At 46.0% G+C, this 21204-nt stretch overlaps 1 protein-coding gene across 1 annotated transcript in view; it reads left to right on the top strand.

The window, feature by feature from the left end:
- The window catches only part of LOC144783082 (acylamino-acid-releasing enzyme-like), a 716578-nt gene that overhangs the window by 559993 nt on the left and 135381 nt on the right, over positions 1-21204 (top strand). The window contains exon 17 of the mRNA XM_078662245.1: positions 3984-4122. Within this exon, the coding sequence (XP_078518371.1) occupies positions 3984-4122 (139 nt within the window). The remainder of the gene's footprint in view (positions 1-3983; positions 4123-21204) is intronic.

Genomic DNA, 21204 nt, shown 5'->3' with positions numbered 1-21204 from the left:
CACCCAGGTGCTCAGCTCCTTTATTGAGAGCAGCAACTACCTCGCACCCTGCCAGGCGGCCTTCCGCCCCCGGCACTCCACCGAGAAGATGGTCATCTCAGTTATGGACCAACTTAGGGAGGGACTCGATACCAACGTCCCCCAGGCCCTGGTCCTTCTCGACCTGTCCGCCGCTTTTGACATGGTAGACCACTCCATCCTTCTGTCCCGTGTCAAGGCGTCGGGTATAGGGGAACAGGCCCTTACCTGGATAGGATCCTTCCTGGAAGGACGCACTCAGGCGGTTCACCTGGCCGAATTTTCGGCCCCACCAAGCAGGGTGAAATGCTGTGTCCCCCAGGGTTCCTCTCTTTTCCCCCTTTTATTCAATCTTTACATTTTTCCTCTTATTTTTGCACTTCAACAAATGGAGGTTACAGTCTATAATTATGCTGACGACCTCCAATTCATTTTTAATTTTTCCTCCCCCTCACTTGGCACTTCCAGCTTCCAGTCTGTCTTGCTGTTTATCCGGGATTGGATGAATGCAAACCATCTCAAACTCAACCCGGATAAAACAGAGCTGATTCTGACTGGAGGCAGCGGTAATCCTTGGTCGCCTTCCTTCTGGCCCTCTTCCTTTGGTTTTCCTCCCACTCCCTCCCACTCTGTCAAGACCCTTGGTATTACACTCAATCATCATCTGACACTTCACACATTAGTTCTGTTGTTTCTTCCTGTTTTTTCACTTTACGCATCATTAGGAAAGTATTCCGGTTCTTCTCTCCCTCTGCACTTAAATTAATTGTCATGGCTATGGTCTTATCTAAGATCGATTACGGGAACATCATCTATAATGGCGCTCCCGCCTACGAACTTCAGCGCCTCCAGCTGGTGCAGAACCAGGCTGCCCGCCTGGTGCACGACCTATCGAAATACCATCATTCCTCCCCCCTTCTCATGGCCCTCCACTGGCTACCAATTAAACAAAGAGCCCTTTTCAAACTTGGCTGCCTCACTTTCCAAGCCTGTGCGGGCACTGCCCCCGCCTTCAATAATTCCGCCATCATCAACTATAGCCCTGTCAGAGACTTACGTTCCTCTACCAAATCCCTGTTAGTCATCCCCCGGTTCAAGAAAAAACGATCCGGCGGCCAGAATTTTTCGGTACTCGCACCGACTTTCTGGAATTCCCTTCCCCTCCCTCTCAGATCCTCTCCCTCCTACACAGAGTTTCCTAAAGCTCTTAAAACCTTTCTGTTCCAGCAAGCTTTCAGCCCATAGCCCCCATTGTTCCCCTCAGCTCTGAAATCCTATAGCGCCAAGAAACTGCTTAGTGAATGTGCGCTTTATAAATTGCTAAAAATTCAAATTCAAATTCAATAAGGAACAACTGCTTTCCTTTTCGGGCATGTGTGAATATTACAGTAAATTTGTTGTAAACTTTGCTACCAAAATGGAGCCATTAAGAAGATTACTAAGGCAAAGTAATACATTTGTGTGGGAAGCTGAACAAGAAAAAGCATTCACTGATATTAAGAACGATATTGTCAATTCACCAACTTTGAAACCTTTTAGGATGGGTAGAAAATGGATCATCACCACTGATGCAAGTTTGTATGGTCTTGGGTGTGTGCTATCTCAGACGGTTGGTGTTATAGAATGGAATGTGGCGTTCTCTTCTAGGACTTTGAATTAAACGGAGCGCAGGTATGCGGTTATTGAACGCGAGTTGCTTTCTTGTGTGTGGGCCATTGAACACTATAGAATTTACATATGGGGCAGCAATTTTATCCTGAGAACGGACCATAAGCCGTTGGTACATATCTTATCTGTTGGTGGAGGTTGGAACTCCACGGCAAGAACTGCACCTCTGGCGTCAAGGTTACAGGAATACAACTTTACAGTAGAATATATTCCTGGAAAAAAAAACGTTACTGCGGACTGTCTGTCAGTCTTCCCTGTGAAAGTAAAGTTGAAAGTGTTAATGGACTCAGGGAGGTTGATTTTGTTTTAGGACTATCTGATTTTGTTTCTCCTCAGTATCAGGATATCTCTGAACAGTTTTGGATGGAATGTCAAGATGACGATGAGAAATTGGTTATGTTAAAGAAATATCTCCTAGAGGGTTGGCCAAACAAAGCCAATGTCAGGGATGATTTACTGCCGTTTTATAATGTAGCAGATGAGTTATGGTGTGAAGGTGGATTGTTTTTCAAATCTGGAAAATGTATCCCGCCAAGTGGAGTGCAAGAGCTGATACTTAAATTAGCACACAAAACTCATCCGGGGATCTCAGCCTTGAAGCGTCTAATAAGGTTACATTTTTGGTGGTCAGGTATGGACAGATTTGTTGACCGTACCGTTAGAGAGTGTAGCGAGTGCTGTATCAATGATAAGATCCTAAAATTGCATGTTCCACCCCTCAAGAAAGGTGAAATGGCCAGAGTTTCCTTGGAATAAAATAGCTTTTGATATTTCAGGCCTTTCTCATTTTTTACCAGAAGCCTCACGTTTTGCATTAGTTATGATAGATAATCATTCGAAATGGCCAGAAGTGAAATTTGTGGCTAAAATAACTTCTGATGTTGTTATTTCTTTTTTCAAAGAAGTTTTTGCAAGAGAAGGTTGCCCTTCTGTGTTAGTGTCTGACAATGGCGTGCAGTTGGTTTCTTCTGAGATGAAATAATTTTTACAGACTTGAAATATTAAACACATTCGGACATCTCTTTATGAACCACATGAGAACGGACACATTTAGCGCTTTAACTGAGTTTTAAAGGGTTTTGTTGCTGATGCTATTAAGGAGAAAAGTAATTGGTTAAATGTTCTTAGGGAGAAGCTTTGGACTTATCGCATAACTCCTCATACCACCACGGAGGTTAGTCCTTTCAAACTCCTTAAAGGAAGAGATCCTGCGTCAGATATATGTCCCTGGTGGTTTTTAGGAGAAATGTAAAAACCTGGCAGAGGTTGAGGTTGACATTCAAAAAATTGCGAACAAGGTTAGTTGCAAACAAAGCAAGTCAGCTGTTTGGTACAATAAAAAGTGGAAGACAAGAGAGCATAATTTGGAGGTTGGTGATTGGGGTAGGATTTTGAAACCATTCATGGTTAGCAAGGGCACGAGTAAATATGGTAGACCAATTCAGATTAAAAGAGTTTTCAGTAATTCTGTCATTACTCAAGATGGCAAGGTTTGGAATGTGAGCAAGGTTGCTAAATGTCCATCACAAAATGATGTACAGTTTCAGTCTCAAGGTAATTTAGGCCAATGCAATAATTTCAATGGTGAGACTAGATCTAATTCTTTTTGTGACTCAGTGGCATCAAGAATCAAAGATGATATGCGTGTCAGAAGAAGACCCACTGCTTTGCCGGATTTTGTGTAATATATTTTAGGTGTTGTTTTCTTTAAATGAGGGAGATGTGTTATATTCTGTAATAGTTGAATTATTATGTAACCTTTAATCCTGTCTCTTTAACTGCATGTGACATGTTATGTTTCTATATTCATTCCATATTCTGAACAGAGCTTTGCTCATACAGCATTCTGCACTGATTGTCAGTTGTAACCTGGATACTGCTGAACTAGGATATGATGCTGTGCTGATCAATAAACCTCTTAGAAAATCAAGCCTTTTACTGGATTATTACAATCAGTTTTTGGGTAGAACCCATTATCTGCTTTTAGAATAGGCTTCTAGTTTTTATTAATTAATTTCCTATCCACCTTTCCTGCATAGCTGGTGAAACAGATATGTTACATAGCAGTTCCTGTTAGCTGGATCAAGTGAATAGGAGAACTATTAACACTGCTCACAGATATTTTTTTATATATTTTAATGTTGAATAATACTGAATATATTACAATATTGAAGACACTGTGGTAGTTATGTGCATATTTTAAAAATGTTATTCCTGTTCACTCAGCTGGACTATGAGTTTGGAGGCATGCAACAGAGATGTTGGTTTCTGTTAACTGGTCCCTATTGTCCTAATAGAAAGTGGGATTCCTGCCTGATGTGGAGAAGGAGAATGAGATAATCTGGGTATGTCTTGAGGAAGATGATCCTGAGCTGGATATCGAATGGCAGATAAAGATCTTTACACCACCTACTGAACAGGAAAATCCCACGTATCGTAAGTAGCAACATATGACTTGCACAGAATTGTATTCGTTTTTTTTTTAAACCTCTTTTTATTTTAGAACAAACAGGTAGGAGGTTACATTAAACCATTATTTGTATTACGTCATTGTAATTCAAGGCCATTCTGCAGCAGCGCATGCACACTATCACATAACATTAATACTTCGTCCATTCCTCTCCCACCCTCAAAGACCTACACTTAATCTTCCTCATCTTCAGATGTAGAGTGTCTTGATGGGGCCACCTGGGCTCTGCATAGGAAGCCTCTGTATGCATTCCAGCTTTTCCACACCCTCCCCCACTTTTGAGGGCAGCCTCTGTTTTCGGCCACATACAGCAGTCCTTATCCCTCTCCCAGTCTCTTAGGGTCGTGCTGCTTCAACCCCCCAATTTCGCGCTATATTCCTTTTTGTTATCATCCAGCTCAGCGTTACACTAATTTGGTCTCCTCCACCCAGATCAGTAGCATCCCATACATTGAGCAGGTACCACTTGGCCGATTATTGCAGTACCAGCTTGTGGACCTTGTTCAGGGTTTGTGTTGTCTTGTCCCAGTAAGATTGACTTATGGGGCAGGGAATGTTATGTGGAAGAACGTTCCCTCCAGCCCGCAGCCTCTGCGGCAGAGCAAGTCTGTATCTCTCCCCAGTGCTGGAAATATAAGCCCTATGCAGTATTTTGAGTTGCATTAGGCGTAAGCGGGACCTATTAGCCTAGGAGGCTAGGGCGTTGGGCTACTCTTCTTCTTGCATGTCCGTGATCTCCCTCTCCTGGTTTTCCCTCAACCAGCTTAACATATCCGGTGCGTTATTCACAAGCTTCCTGTATGTTAGTGAGATTGCCTTTTCTGGGGATATGTTCTTCTAGTAGTCTGTTTTCTAAGGGAGAGGATTCTGGCAGGGTTCCCTCCCTGGGTATTCTTGCTCTCAGAGCGTGACAGAGTTTTATATATCGGAAAGCCTTGGTGGGTGCCAATTTATATGTTTTTTGTAGGTCAGCGAAAGGTATTATTCCTGATCCAGAATATACGTCTCCCACTTGCGAGATACCCAGCATGTCCCATATGTCAAACCCCTGCCTCCTACCCATGTCCCCCAGAAGGTCCGAGTCCCAGAGGGGTGTCGCTAGGGTGATCTTGTTCTTCCAGCCCAGCTTATTGAGTGTAGAGTGCCACAGCTGGACCGTCAGAGCCGTAGGCCCTTTCAGGGGATAGTCCCTTGGTTTAATGTATAGTGTACGTAAATACCCCTGGGCTGTAGGGCCAGGCGATCCATTCGCAAGGCTTGTTCTGTAATAGGTTGATGACCCCATTGGTTGATTACTGTCAGTTGCGCCACCTGAAAGTGTGTTTGTATATCCGGAAGGGCTATCCCATCCTCATACCAGCCCCTAGTTAGTTTATTAAGAGCGATTCTAGGTCCCCCCCATCCCATCCCACAGCAGGGATCTGATCTCACCCTGGATTGCCCTAAAATGGTTATCAGGCACCCAAAGCAGTGTGTTCTGTAAAATATATAGAAAGCGGGGCAGGGCGGAGCTAGCTCGTGACCAAGATGGCTGCTTGAGCCCTTAGCTCCGTAAAACCGTCTGCCTGCTTGGAGGCTCCCGGTCGCGCTGTAGAGAGCGCGAGAGACTGCAGCTTGAAAATCGCCACCCGGAGCTGGACTGCGCTGAAGGGCGCTGGGGATCATGGGTGAGCTCGGCTGCAGCCCCACACAGAGAGGCATTGGGCGCGACGCCCCGGGTGGGGCCATTGGCATTGGGAATCCGCCATTTTGTGACTCGGCGCTTGGTCTGGGGAGCGCCAGGCCGGGAGAAGAGGCGCGGAGAGTGAACACGGTGTGTTTGAGGGCTGCGTGTGGGACACCACTTACAGTAAGCAACTCCCTGCAGCGTGCTGGTGCTACTGCCATTGAGGTGCGGCAGTCGGTGGCATTGAAGGCCTAGGAGGGAGGTGCCGCCATAGAGGGCGGGTGTACCTCTGGGCGATGAGGAATTGTGGCCCACTCTCGCAGACCCCGGCGGTGATATACTGGAGAAAATTAATAATTGAATTGTAACACGCTACACTGCTAAAACTAAAGCCCTGGAAAGTGGATAGCAGATTGGGGCGCTTCTCATGCGCATATGGCCCGGAGGTTGAGGAGGCTGGGTCTGGTGTTAAGAGCGGTCCCCTTGGGAAGGATCTACTAAGCTGTTTCCCTTCGGAGCCCAACTGTATAGCTGGTGGGAGTGCTGGGGGCTGGGAGATCCTGAAGTGCAACAAGTGTGCCCTCACCATTCTGAGACAGGGGTATTGGTGCAGTAGAGCTGCAGGATCTTGTGTGGTAGTCCCATCTAGAGGTAATTATGGGAGTGGACAAAGCGCAACCCAAACTCTCCTTTGAGCAGAAACGCTCGAAATCCCACAATGCCACTACAGTGGAGGCCTCCAGGTCTCACTCCCCATACAGCCGAAGATACTAGTCCAGATATTCGCAGTATGCTCCTATCCATGGAAAAGAGCTTGCAGAGTGGCATCACCTCCCTAGGCACGAAGGTGGACGCACTCTCATACCGGATGGACAGAATGGTGGAACGTCTGGACAAACACGCGGAGTGCCTGGACATGTTCGAACGGAGGATCACGGAAGTGGAGGAGGCACACACTACGCTAGACTCGGATCACAAGCAGCTTGGTAGGGTCCTCTGCATATTACAAGATAAAACAGAGGACTTAGCAGCCCGGTTGCCTCGCTGTAACCTCAGGAGTACTGGCCTTCCGGAGTTGACCCCGACTGGTAATATGGAACAATTCCTAGAGAAGATGCTGGTAAACCTCCTAGCGAGGGGGTCTTCTCCAATATGTTTGTGGTGGAGAGAGCTCATCGATCCCTGGGGTCCCGCCCGCCTCCGGGGGCACCTCCGCTGCCAATCATTGCAAAACTACTCAACTATAGGGACAGAGATGCTGCACTGCGGCTTGCAAGAGAAAAACAATTGTTGGTGAATGAAGGCTCTATGATATCGCTCTACCTGGACTTCACTGTGCGAGTGCAGGAAGCGCACAGACAATTTATCCCCATGAAAAAGCAACTGAGGGACTTGGACTTGGACTATGCCATGCTGTATCCGGCTAAGCTACGGGTCAACAGACAAGGTCGCTCCCACATATTCACGGTCCAGAAAGCTCTACTGAAGGCCTTAAAGAGCTGGTCCAAAGAACATCACCAGAATCCGGAGCAGCATCTACTAGACGAAGAGGCTGGTGGATCGTTGGAAGACCAGGACTGAAGCACTTTCTGGTTGATAAGTATGACAGGGGCGCAACCGATAATGGGGAGATGGGAGGTACTGCGGGTGGATTACTTTAGACTTGAAGACATTAGATGTGTGCTATTAGTGAAGGATAATGTAAGTGATTTGTCTGTTATAATAACGATCTGACTCCGCTCCTACGGGCTGCAGAGGTAGCAAGGCAGAGCTGCGCGGGATTGTGACTGGACCGATACTAGGCAAAGGCTTACACAGTAAATACACTGGGAGGTTTGGAAACATAAGTGAAGGTAGTTTGGGACACCCGGTCCAGGCCTGGGAAGTGGTAATGCTTTATGTTTTGGTATGCTAGCCTTGGTTGCTAGGGAACGCTCGGTCAGGGATGCTGTATCTCTATACTAGACGGCGTGCGAGGGACAGGGCAATTGAATGCTTGTACTCTTCTTTTTAGGTAACCGAGTGACCTCTGCCCACAAGTGACATACACTAGAGTGGTATTTTTTTATTTGGGGGTGAGAGGTGCTGAGTGGGTGTGTTTTTTGTGATGCTGCGCAACCGAGTTGGGGGTGGTCTGCTGTGGAAGGGGGGCAGGGGGGATGTTGTTATGTGGTCCAAAATCCCAATCTGGATAGGTCTGGGGGACCGGCGAAGAGGCCTATAGCGGCTGCTAAAGCTTTGGAGAGTATTTTGGTTGCCATGGATCTCAGCGATGTGTGGAGGGAGTACGCACTATTCCACATATTATAATTTGCACACTCGTATAGACTACTGGTTGGCTACCACGTCACTTATGGCTCAGATTCGTACCTGCTCGGTATTACCACGTACTCTGTCGGACCACTCGCCGCTGCTGTTGGTCCTTGCTACACCTAAGAAGCAGATTCCACCTTTCACCTGGCGGTTTCCACCTTACTCATTACACGACCCCCTATTTAAAGAAGAACTTACAGACGCTATAGACACATTTTATGCTACCAATGTAGGGTCGGTGGATAGTTTTCAGACCGTCTGGGAGGCCTTCAAGGTGTATATAAGGGTGGTGGCCATGGCTAAACATTTCGGGGGTTCTCCGCTCTATACGCCAGAGGCTAGCAGACCTGGAACAGAAACTGGGGGCCTTGGAAGAACGACAGATTGCAGGAGGGTTCGATGAGATCACAAGCGAAATAAAAGATCTGCTCGGTGAATACCAGGAGACGGCAGACAGCGAAGTCAAACATATGGGCAAGTATGCCACTGCACGTGTTTACGGAGAAGGGGATAGACCAGGCTCGGTATTAGCAAAAAATTTGAAAGCCAGACGCAGCAAAACGCTGATTACAGAAATTAGGTCTGCGGAGGGGGAATTACTGACTGAAGAAGCAGACATTGCGGATTGGTTCAAACAATTCTATTTGGATTTATACACTACCCGCTCTTCAGGTGCTGATGACGAAATACTAGATTATTTGGGGCATATCAGGTTGCCGTTCTTCACCAATACGCGTCGAGAGTTCCTTATGCACCCCATTGAAAAGGACAAAATTACAAAGGCCCTGGTAGGAATGAAGACTACTAGCACCTAGCACCCCTGGGGCAGATGGTCTCACAGTTGGCTTTTACAAAGCCTTTATTGAGTTATTGCTCCCTCATCTCTCATCGCTTTTTAATGATATGTGTGTATCGGGCGAGATGCCACGGACTATGAGGGAGGCGGTTATAGTCGCCATCCCTGAACCGGGTAAATCCCAAGAGGAGTGTGGGTCTTACCGTCCCCTTTCCTTGCTAAATGATTATACCAAATTATTCGCTAAGATATTGGCCAATCGCTTGGCTCCCCTGGCACCAGTGCTAGTGGCTACGGAGCAGGCGGGGTTTGGTCCCCACAGGAACCTTATTTACATTCTTTGCACTGTGTTCGGTACAATGCAACATGTTAAGCAGGATACTAGGGCAGTCGCGGTTTTTCTCGATATGGAGAAGGCCTTCGATGGGGCGTGGCTTGGACGCCGATGAGGACGGTCAGGTGAGCTGTGAGCTCTGCGCCGACCTCACCACTTATCCTGCACAAAGGGCCAAACGGGCTCTTCTGTGACCCTAGGGGGGCACCCCTGGCAGCGGGAACCTGCGCAGAACAAAATCAGATGTGTTTATTCTGCTTCAGGCCAAACCAAACAGCAGAACGACAAGGAGGAAGATCCGGCCAGCAGGGCATGAAGATAGTGCCTGGCTACACGGCCCGTGTTCTGGAGAGCGCTGCTGGAGGAGAGGAGTAGTTTGCGACCCCGGAGGGAGGAGGGCTCTCCCCCCTTGTGAGCGGCATGTTCCGGTTGCCTGCAGTGGGATCTGCCCCCCTTCCCCCTTGTGCATCGTGAGGGGGGTGCGGTAATTGCTGGCAGCGCGGCCCCTGGGGGACCGCAGGATTGTCTGGATGCGCTGTAGCGGTGTCCGGCGAGCAGAGGATGAGGGCGCCTTAACTGGTGTGAATTGGAGAAGGTTGACGAGGGGGCCCCCGATGTTGATGACCTGCGGGCGGCGATTGCGGAGATATTGGAGGCGAGGCGGGCCTCTGTGTCCAGCCGTAGCGGGCGTGAACTGAAGCTATCTATTGGGCTGTGATGGGGAGCCCGGCCCTGCCTGCGGCCCTTGATTTGACACACAATTGGAGGTGGGTGCCGGCAGTGGGAGCCTGCCTCCCCCCCCCCGGTGCTGCGAGGAAGAGGGGGTGGCTGCTGGCGGTGTGACCCAGGAGGGGAGTTTTGGGGACATCGGGCTATCAACAACAGCACCGGGAAGGAATGAACAGTACCTGGGGTGTTGCAACAGAGGTCGTGTGAAGACCCCGGCTTTGGTGGCCCGCGGACAGCGCCAGCACTAGCGTTGGGGGCGTGCTTGGCACCTGAGCTTGGCTGTTGGAGGCGAAGTTGGCTGCTGCCTGGTCGTTGGACTGTGGGTAAGGATCCTGCCCTGCCTGTTGTGAGGGCCCGCACTACCATTGCGAACTGGGGCAGGCAGAGGGACCTGTGCCCAGGCACTAGGGGGGCCCAGAGCGAGGTGGTGCTACCCATAATCTGGCTGGCGAATGGAAGAGAGAGCTTGCCGGTACTTCTGGAGTGGGTGACCCTGCTGCGGCAGGACTGCTGGGAGTCTGCGGGTGGACCTCCGGAGCCAGCAACGGTGGCTGGACAAGGCGGGCCCCCCAGATGGTGGTGAACAGTGACGCTCTGGACTGGAGGAGTCCCTGGCAAGGCGCCCTGTGGTAATTGCGGGAGTGATGACGCTGGTGGGCATAAGTGATTGCCCCCTGTGGCTTGCGGCGGCCTCGGGCCCTTGACTGGGGTACTCATTTGGTGGTGGACTATTGGACCTCCCTCTGGTAGAGACCGGCTCTGTAAGCTGCAGATCCTTATGAGGCTGCGATAGACCAGTTGAGCCTGACGCACCCTTGCCTGGCGACTAGGAGTTTTGCCTGGGGATGGACTGCCTGGCTGGGATCGCAGGACGTTGAGATGGGTGAGGACATCGGAAGCGTTGTGGACGGCGTCACGGCGGGGGCTGACGCCTCGGAGAACCCATATTTCCAACTACCGAGGGTCTCACATCACCGGATACTAGGACGTACTTGAAGGTGAGACCGGGCCTGGGGGCCAAATCATCTGACGCCCATGGGGAAACTGAGGGCCGGCAAGGGGGGGCTCCCCTGGAACCGGAAGATGGAGCGGTGGAGCCGCGGAGGCGAGATGTGGTTGAACCGCCCCCAGAAGGGCTGATGCAACAGCAGGTGGAGCAGATCCTCAGGGCAATTACAGATACGAAGGAGGCACTCCAACAAGACATTGCTCAAGTGTCGCTGGGACTGGGACTCCTGAGGGCAGATCATATGAAGCTGGCTGAACCGGTGAAGCAGGCTGAGGCTACCTTGGAGCTCGTGGAACCGGCTCAGAAGGCAATGGATACTAGGATGGGAGAAGTCACTCGCAGGCTCCAAGTGTTGGAAAGGAGGGCCGAAGATGCCGAAGGGCGTAATAGACGGAATAACATCCGGGGGTGGGCCTTCCGGAAGGAGTGGAAGGAGACAGAATGATAGACTACCTGGACCAGTGGCTGAGTGCAGAGGTTGCCCCTGAGGACCTGACACCCTTTTACACCTTGGAGAGAGCGCACAGAGTACCTGCCCGCCCGTTGGCACCTGGGAGATCGCCTAGGCCGGTGGTGGCCCGCTTGCTTCATTATAAGGACAGGGATTTACTGCTTCATTGAGCACAGCACTACAAGCCCATACGGTGTGGACAACAATAATGTGTCACTGTTCCCGGATTATACTTTTGATGTACAGCGACATCGAGCCTCGTTTCTGGCAGTCAAGAAGGCTCTCCGAGATGAAGGCATTCAAAATTCCCTGATGTTTCCGGCACGCTTGCGAGTGACTTTGGATGGCAAAACTTTCTTCCATAATGACCCTGATGAAGCATGGAGCTGGTTGGAAAACTACCGGGCAGGGATGGATGGAGCAGGAGGAGCTGGAGGTCAAACTGTGGAGGTACCGCGACCACGCCTCACAAGGCATACCAGAAGACGGCGTCCTGGGACACAGAAATCTTCCACGACACAGACAGAGAAAGAGAGATCGGCGCCCCTGCAAGCAGTGACTGAGATCTCGCAAGCAAGCGGCACCACACTGTTGGGAGCTGTTTAGAGCCTGTTCTGGGTAGGGGAGGGGGGAACTTTTTTGGGTTGTTCCTGGGGTTGTTGGGCCCACCGGTGTGCCAATGCAGGGAGAGCAGTTGTGGAATGGGGATACTTCTTATTATGGGGGCATCACTTGAATTCAAATATATTACGTGGAATGTACGGGGTATGCATACGATGTTAAGACGCCACAGGGTCTATGCTTATTTGGTACGTAGAGGGGTACAGATTGCTTTCCTCGAGGAAACCCATATGGATCGAGCTGAAGGCCAGGCTTTGCAGCACCGGTGGAGGGGGCAGCTGTTTTACACAACGTATTCTGCTTTTGCTAGAGGCGCACCTGATCCTGAAGGGAGGTTTGTGGCTGTCCAGGGGAGGTTCGATGAGAAAGATGTGGCATTGTGCAGTGTGTACGCCCCTAATGTGGAACAGATGGCATTTTGTGCCTGGTTGTCAGGGAAACTGGCTTCATTCCTGACCGGCTCTGTGATCCTGGGAGGCGATTCCAACTCGGTCGCAGATACTGAGATGGATAGGTCACATCCACCACTACCTCAGGCACGCATATGTAAGCTCTCGAAACTTCGGAGGGTTTGGCAGGCAGAGTGGGGGTTGATAGATACATGACGGGTGCAGCATATGGGCGAGAGGGTCTATTCATATTATTCTGCTCTACATGCTTTGCATGTGCAGCTGGATGCAGGGTTGTGCTCCCTGGACGTCCATGCGCTGGTCCGCCATAATGAGTATCTGGCAAGGACGATCTCGGATCATAATCCACTACTTTTGGCGCTGAGGTGGTCTCGGGTACGGCCTGCAATCCCTTCCTGGCGATTGCGCCCAGAGGCCTTGGAGGATATTTCAATGGGGGAAATACGTAGTGCAATAAAACATATGGCGCGTAAGGAAACCCGGGGAGCAGATGGCCTGCCGATTGAATTTTACTCGACGTATGTCGACATCCTTGCCCCCAAATTGCTGGCGGTCTATTGGGTAGCCTGGGACTTGGGGAAAATGCCAGATTCCACTCGCGAGGCCATTATTATTCCGTTGCTGAAACCGGGTAAAGACCCGTTGGCTAGGTCAGCCTATCGCCCACTATCAATGTTAACAACTGACTACGTGGTCAGTGGCACTGGATAAAATATCTTCAATCCATGAAACCGTCCGGTCTCAATGACCGGATGGAATTTACATGTTATCTATAGAGCACCCTGTTGATAATAACATTTTCTGCGATAATAACATTTTCTGCTTTATTAATTTAAACAACAAACCATTATGGATTTTCTCAGATTGCCTGAATTTTCACATCACAGACACTATTGTCACCTTATGTTTAAGATTGGGTCTTTATATCATTGATGTACCATAGTTTTTTTATTAAATTTCAGGTTTTGTTTTACTAATCCTCGGCACCTTTACAAGATGGCTGCCACTCGGGCAGTCCGCTTTTCATGTTTTTGGTTTCACCTCACTAGCTTCCGCTTATACGCTACACACCGCTTGCATTTGCCGGCGAAGAGCACACGAGGGAGACGCGGGATCTTTCTCTACTCTATCTGTAAGTTTCCATACTCACGAGGCGTGCATGATTATGTTAGAATTTCGGCATTAATTTTGGTTACACTACGCATCATGGTTTTATCACGATCGAATATCGTTGAATCATTTGAGCACGTTAAATTATTTGAGCACTTTTTATAATGGCACCGGGTTCGTTTGACCCGTCGGACAAATCATTAAGGCATTCACGTTCCAACGGGAATACACTTATTTGAGGATTGTATGTTTTGGTTATGGCTTATTAACGTCTATCTACTTTCCACTTAACTCATGAATGGATACACCTGCATGTGTTTATATGTTTTGACTTGATCGCGGTGGATCATACTTAGATTGGATTATTGTTTTTCAGAATTCCCCTGATGAAGGACCGGTGTGTCCGAAATGCATTGGGAAATGATGATGTTATGCATATACTAAAATGAATTTCAGACATGAAGTATTGGAATGAAACCATGCAATGAATTACAACAAACTCATGTGAATAAAACATGAATGAAACTTAATACAATTTTGGTTCAAACCTCATTTCTGAAACACTGTGTATATTGAAAACAGAGACGAATTTCGTTTCAGAGAATTTATGCTCAAGGAGTTGGCACTTACCCTAAGTGCCACTGACCACGTATTGATTACAACACCTTCTTGTCAGGGGGTGATATCTTTGAAGCACACCACATGTTATCTAACCTAGCATAAAGAGGAGTGCGTGACCCATACCGCAATTGTATTTCTGACCCTGACCCGGGCCACAGCACCCCAAAGGAACAACATTGGCAACAATTATGGCATATGATGATATTGCAGCACTAACTGATTTGAAAGCGGACACTTTTGCCTTCAGCACTGATGACATCGATAAAATCTACGCCTTGATCCCCGAGGTGGCAAGTCCACAAGGTTCCACCAGGAACAAAGAAAGTTGTTTGAAACAGTTACTCTACTTTTCAAGGAAGGAAATTAGCCAAAGGCTTCACGCCAGCACGTTAATACGTTACCATCGGGCCCAACGTATTCCAAGGGGTCTCCGTATCCCGCTAAAACCACTACTATGCAGGAACAGCTCGAAATTTGTGGAAAGATGGTACGCCATCTTAAACAAATGCTCTTTAGATTTAATTTTATTGATCGTTGATGAACTATCAAGAGCTCTGGAAGAATTGAATAAAGAAATACAACAATGTAAACAAGAACTGACGGACATGCTACCCATAGAGGAATGGTCCAAGATATTGGAGGACATCACTGTTCAAATGGACAAACATACAAGAGAGATAAACGAACGTAAAATACGAAAGTACCGGAGGGATACTATAGATTACAAACTGGGGGAAGTGTATTCTTGGGCTGAGGTCTATGCCAGGAGACGGCAGAACAAACCACAAAGGGATCATACTAACACCACAACAGAGACCTCATCCTCCGAGGAAGAATCACGTGGAGAACAAAGACGGACAAACGCACAAAAACCTTCAACCAGTGCAGAATCTTCTACCCTCTCTGCGGTTCCTTTTTTAGAGGAAGGACCAGGAGAAAGAGACGACCCAGGAGGAGCCAGGCAAAAAGAAAAGGAAAAAGAGACGGAAAGAGACATGAGGAGTACAACATTGAACAAGAGGGTAGAGAAATTAAAGAAGAAGACAACCTAGTGATAAATATTTCCTCATACACCCTATCTGAACAAGAAACCAAGGTATTACAAAAAGGCACTCCATTTATCCCTACCAGTCATACCAACGAACTGGAGTTGGAAATCAGTTTGTTTAAATTTTTGCGCAATCTCCGTTTGAGACACTTCTTTGAGAATGTTTTGTCCCCACAAGACAGTGATCAGATTGACCAACTTAGAGGATTAAGAGCGAGGAGCACATTTATGGCACCTGTCAGCCACAAATCCTTTGACATCTTCGAAAATCTGGTTAAAAATGACATCAGTGGCATCAATTACACCAGGAAGAAAAAACATTTGAATTTGACAAACAAGGAATACTCTACATTAAACAATCTGGCAAGGAAGAAGGATATCACCTATCAAACTGCTGATAAGGGGGGCGCTTTAGTCCTCATGGATACAACATTCTACAGGGAACAAGTTCAAGAACATCTTTCAGACACAAACCCTTACAGTATCATGAACTTTAATCCCACAAATCAATACAGTGAAGTATTGATGAACATACTGTCAATGGCTGAGGATAATGGCACCATAAACCAAAAAACAAAAACATTTCTGACTCCTACCAATCCACGTACTCCGAGCATGTATATGCTACCGAAAGCTCACAAAAGCTTAACTCAACCTCCATTCAGACCAATTGTTTCAACTCGCGGCAGCATACATGAAAACACTGGCAAATTCATTGACAGATATTTACAGCCGTTAATTCAACAGTCTTGTACCTACGTAAGAGACACCACAGATTTTTTATTAAAAATCAATGAGATTAAATTTGAGGAAGATGAAATCATCTGGCTGTGTTCCATAGATGTCAAATCACTTTATACCAGTATCCCACATGACCTGGGAATGGAAGCAGTAGAAAACATCTTACTACATTCTGACCTTACCAATGATTTTCAGATTTTTATCATGCAATTGATGCACTTCACCTTATACCAGAGTTATTTCTCCTGGGAAGATCAACTTTACGCACAGTTGTCCGGGACATCTATGGGCAATTGTGCAGCGCCTGTCTATGCCAATGCATTCATGCAATATTTTGAAAATAACCATATCTTGAATCAGACTCCGTGGATCATGCATGCCAAGATGTTCCTGAGATACATTGACGATATTTTCGTTTTATGGCAAGGAGACCAGGAGTCTTTAACAATGGCACTTACACACCTCAACGACATCAATGATCGTATTCAATTCACCTTTGAAATTGATCAACAAACCATCACATTCTTGGATGTCAGATTAACAAGGGTCAGAGACCATCTGGAAACCAATCTATACAGGAAAAGAACAGATAAAAATAACATCCTTCATTACAGTTCCTATCACCAGAAACCATTGAAGAATCATCTTCCACTCTCACAACTTCTCCGTATCAAACAAATTGTATCTGATGATTTTGAATATGAAGTACAAGCAAACAACATGCTAGAACGTTTTGAGAAAAGAGGGTATCCTAAAATCATCTTGACCAAAGCAAAAGAACGATGTGACAGTCTAAAACGTCAAGATGTGCTAGTAACAAAGCAGAAGAGTAATGCAAAAAGACCTGTGGTCGTATCCAAATACTCAGAAGCATCAAGGGCATACAAGACTTCAATATTGAAACACTGGCCGATCATCAGTAGTGAACAGGATTTCAAGGGCATTTTTTGCGAACAACCACTATTCGCATATAAAAGAGGCAACAATCTTAAGGAAATCATCAAGAACCCTAAACACTCTCCTGATACGATGTACAAAGGTAATCAACCTTGTTTAAACTGCAAGAACTGTAACAACATGATCAAAGGTCCCGTGATCAAGCATCCCCTGAAGGGTACTGACATAAGATTGAGATTAAACGCAACATGTGATACCGAGAATGTCATATATATCATCAAGTGTCCATGTGGACTGGAAAGACTTCACGAAAATTGAAATTGAGAATAAATGAGCACAAGAGCAACATAAGAACCATGAATTTAAAATCCAACCTTGCTATGCACTTTAAAGACAACAGACACAACATCAGTCAACTCAGGTTCGCTGCTGTGGAAGTGGTCATTAAGCGTGATGACAGAGACAATAATGATTTTTTATTACAGCGTGAAAACCACTGGATAAAATATCTTCAATCCATGAAACCGTCCGGTCTCAATGACCGGATGGAATTTACATGTTATCTATAGAGCACCCTGTTGATAATAACATTTTCTGCGATAATAACATTCTCTGCTTTATTAATTTAAACAACGAACCATTATGGTTTTTCTCAGATTGCCTGAATTTTCACATCACAGACACTATTGTCACCTTATGTTTAAGATTGGGTCTTTATATCATTGATGTACCATAGTTTTTTATTAATTTTCAGGTTTTGTTTTACTAATCCTCGGCACCTTTACAAGATGGCTGCCACTCGGGCAGTCCGCTTTTCATGTTTTTGGTTTCACCTCACTAGCTTCCGCTTATACGCTACACACCGCTTGCATTTGCCGGCGAAGAGCACACGAGGGAGACGCGGGATCTTTCTCTACTCTATCTGTAAGTTTCCATACTCACGAGGCGTGCATGATTATGTTAGAATTTCGGCATTAATTTTGGTTACACTACGCATCATGGTTTTATCACGATCGAATATCGTTGAATCATTTGAGCACGTTAAATTATTTGAGCACTTTTTATAATGGCACCGGGTTCGTTTGACCCGTCGGACAAATCATTAAGGCATTCACGTTCCAACGGGAATACACTTATTTGAGGATTATATGTTTTGGTTCTGGCTTATTAACGTCTATCTACTTTCCACTTAACTCATGAATGGATACACCTGCATGTGTTTATATGTTTTGACTTGATCGCGGTGGATCATACTTAGATTGGATTATTGTTTTTCAGAATTCCCCTGATGAAGGACCGGTGTGTCCGAAATGCATTGGGAAATGATGATGTTATGCATATACTAAAATGGATTTCAGACATGAAGTATTGGAATGAAACCATGCAATGAATTACAACAAACTCATGTGAATAAAACATGAATGAAACTTAATACAATTTTGGTTCAAACCTCATTTCTGAGACACTGTGTATATTGAAAACAGAGACGAATTTCGTTTCAGAGAGGTTGTGCTCAAGGAGTTGGCACTTACCCTAAGTGCCACTGACCACGTATTGATTACAACACCTTCTTGTCAGGGGGTGATATCTTTGAAGCACACCACATGTTATCGAACCTAGCATAAAGAGGAGTGCGTGACCCATACCGCAATTGTATTTCTGACCCTGACCCGGGCCACAGCACCCCAAAGGAACAACATTGGCAACAATTATGGCATATGATGATATTGCAGCACTAACTGATTTGAAAGCGGACACTTTTGCCTTCAGCACTGATGACATCTATAAAATCTACGCCTTGATCCCCGAGGTGGCAAGTCCACAAGGTTCCACCAGGAACAAAGAAAGTTGTTTGAAACAGTTACTCTACTTTTCAAGGAAGGAAATTAGCCAAAGGCTTCACACCAGCACGTTAATACGTTACCATCGGGCCCAACGTATTCCAAGGGGTCTCCGTATCCCGCTAAAACCACTACTATGCAGGAACAGCTCGAAATTTGTGGAAAGATGGTACGCCATCTTAAACAAATGCTCTTTAGATTTAATTTTATTGATCGTTGATGAACTATCAAGAGCTCTAGAAGAATTGAATAAAGAAATACAACAATGTAAACAAGAACTGACGGACATGCTACCCATAGAGGAATGGTCCAAGATATTGGAGGACATCACTGTTCAAATGGACAAACATACAAGAGAGATAAACGAACGTAAAATACGAAAGTACCGGAGGGATACTATAGATTACAAACTGGGGGAAGTGTATTCTTGGGCTGAGGTCTATGCCAGGAGACGGCAGAACAAACCACAAAGGGATCATACTAACACCACAACAGAGACCTCATCCTCAGAGGAAGAATCACGTGGAGAACAAAGACGGACAAACGCACAAAAACCTTCAACCAGTGCAGAATCTTCTACCCTCTCTGCGGTTCCTTTTTTAGAGGAAGGACCAGGAGAAAGAGACGACCCAGGAGGAGCCAGGCAAAAAGAAAAGGAAAAAGAGACGGAAAGAGACATGAGGAGTACAACATTGAACAAGAGCGTAGAGAAATTAAAGAAGAAGACAACCTAGTGATAAATATTTCCTCATACACCCTATCTGAACAAGAAACCAAGGTATTACAAAAAGGCACTTCATTTATCCCTACCAGTCATACCAACGAACTGGAGTTGGAAATCAGTTTGTTTAAATTTTTGCGCAATCTCCGTTTGAGACACTTCTTTGAGAATGTTTTGTCCCCACAAGACAGTGATCAGATTGACCAACTTAGAGGATTAAGAGTGAGGAGCACATTTATGGCACCTGTCAGCCACAAATCCTTTGACATCTTCGAAAATCTGGTTAAAAATGACATCAGTGGCATCAATTACACCAGGAAGAAAAAACATTTGAATTTGACAAACAAGGAATACTCTACATTAAACAATCTGGCAAGGAAGAAGGATATCACCTATCAAACTGCTGATAAGGGGGGCGCTTTAGTCCTCATGGATACAACATTCTACAGGGAACAAGTTCAAGAACATCTTTCAGACACGAACACTTACAGTATCATGAACTTTAATCCCACAAATCAATACAGTGAAGTATTGATGAACATACTGTCAATGGCTGAGGATAATGGCACCATAAACCAAAAAACAAAAAAATTTCTGACTCCTACCAATCCACGTACTCCGAGCATGTATATGCTACCGAAAGCTCACAAAAGCTTAACTCAACCTCCATTCAGACCAATTGTTTCAACTCGCGGCAGCATACATGAAAACACTGGCAAATTCATTGACAGATATTTACAGCCGTTAATTCAACAGTCTTGTACCTACGTAAGAGACACCACAGATTTTTTATTAAAAATCAATGAGATTAAATTTGAGGAAGATGAAATCATCTGGCTGTGTTCCATAGATGTCAAATCACTTTATACCAGTATCCCACATGACCTGGGAATGGAAGCAGTAGAAAACATCTTACTACATTCTGACCTTACCAATGATTTTCAGATTTTTATCATGCAATTGATGCACTTCACCTTATACCAGAGTTATTTCTCCTGGGAAGATCAACTTTACGCACAGTTGTCCGGGACATCTATGGGCAATTGTGCAGCGCCTGTCTATGCCAATGCATTCATGCAATATTTTGAAAATAACCATATCTTGAATCAGACTCCGTGGATCATGCATGCCAAGATGTTCCTGAGATACATTGACGATATTTTCGTTTTATGGCAAGGAGACCAGGAGTCTTTAACAATGGCACTTACACACCTCAACGACATCAATGATCGTATTCAATTCACCTTTGAAATTGATCAACAAACCATCACATTCTTGGATGTCAGATTAACAAGGGTCAGAGACCATCTGGAAACCAATCTATACAGGAAAAGAACAGATAAAAATAACATCCTTCATTACAGTTCCTATCACCAGAAACCATTGAAGAATCATCTTCCACTCTCACAACTTCTCCGTATCAAACGAATTGTATCTGATGATTTTGAATATGAAGTACAAGCAAACAACATGCTAGAACGTTTTGAGAAAAGAGGGTATCCTAAAATCATCTTGACCAAAGCAAAAGAACGATGTGACAGTCTAAAACGTCAAGATGTGCTAGTAACAAAGCAGAAGAGCAATGCAAAAAGACCTGTGGTCGTATCCAAATACTCAGAAGCATCAAGGGCATACAAGACTTCAATATTGAAACACTGGCCGATCATCAGTAGTGAACAGGATTTCAAGGGCATTTTTTGCGAACAACCACTATTCGCATATAAAAGAGGCAACAATCTT

Source organism: Lissotriton helveticus, chromosome 9, assembly GCF_964261635.1.
Source record: "Lissotriton helveticus chromosome 9, aLisHel1.1, whole genome shotgun sequence".
Lineage (NCBI taxonomy): Eukaryota > Metazoa > Chordata > Amphibia > Caudata > Salamandridae > Lissotriton > Lissotriton helveticus.
Note: the sequence above shows the minus strand (reverse complement) of the source record. Positions and strands in the feature narration are given on the sequence as shown.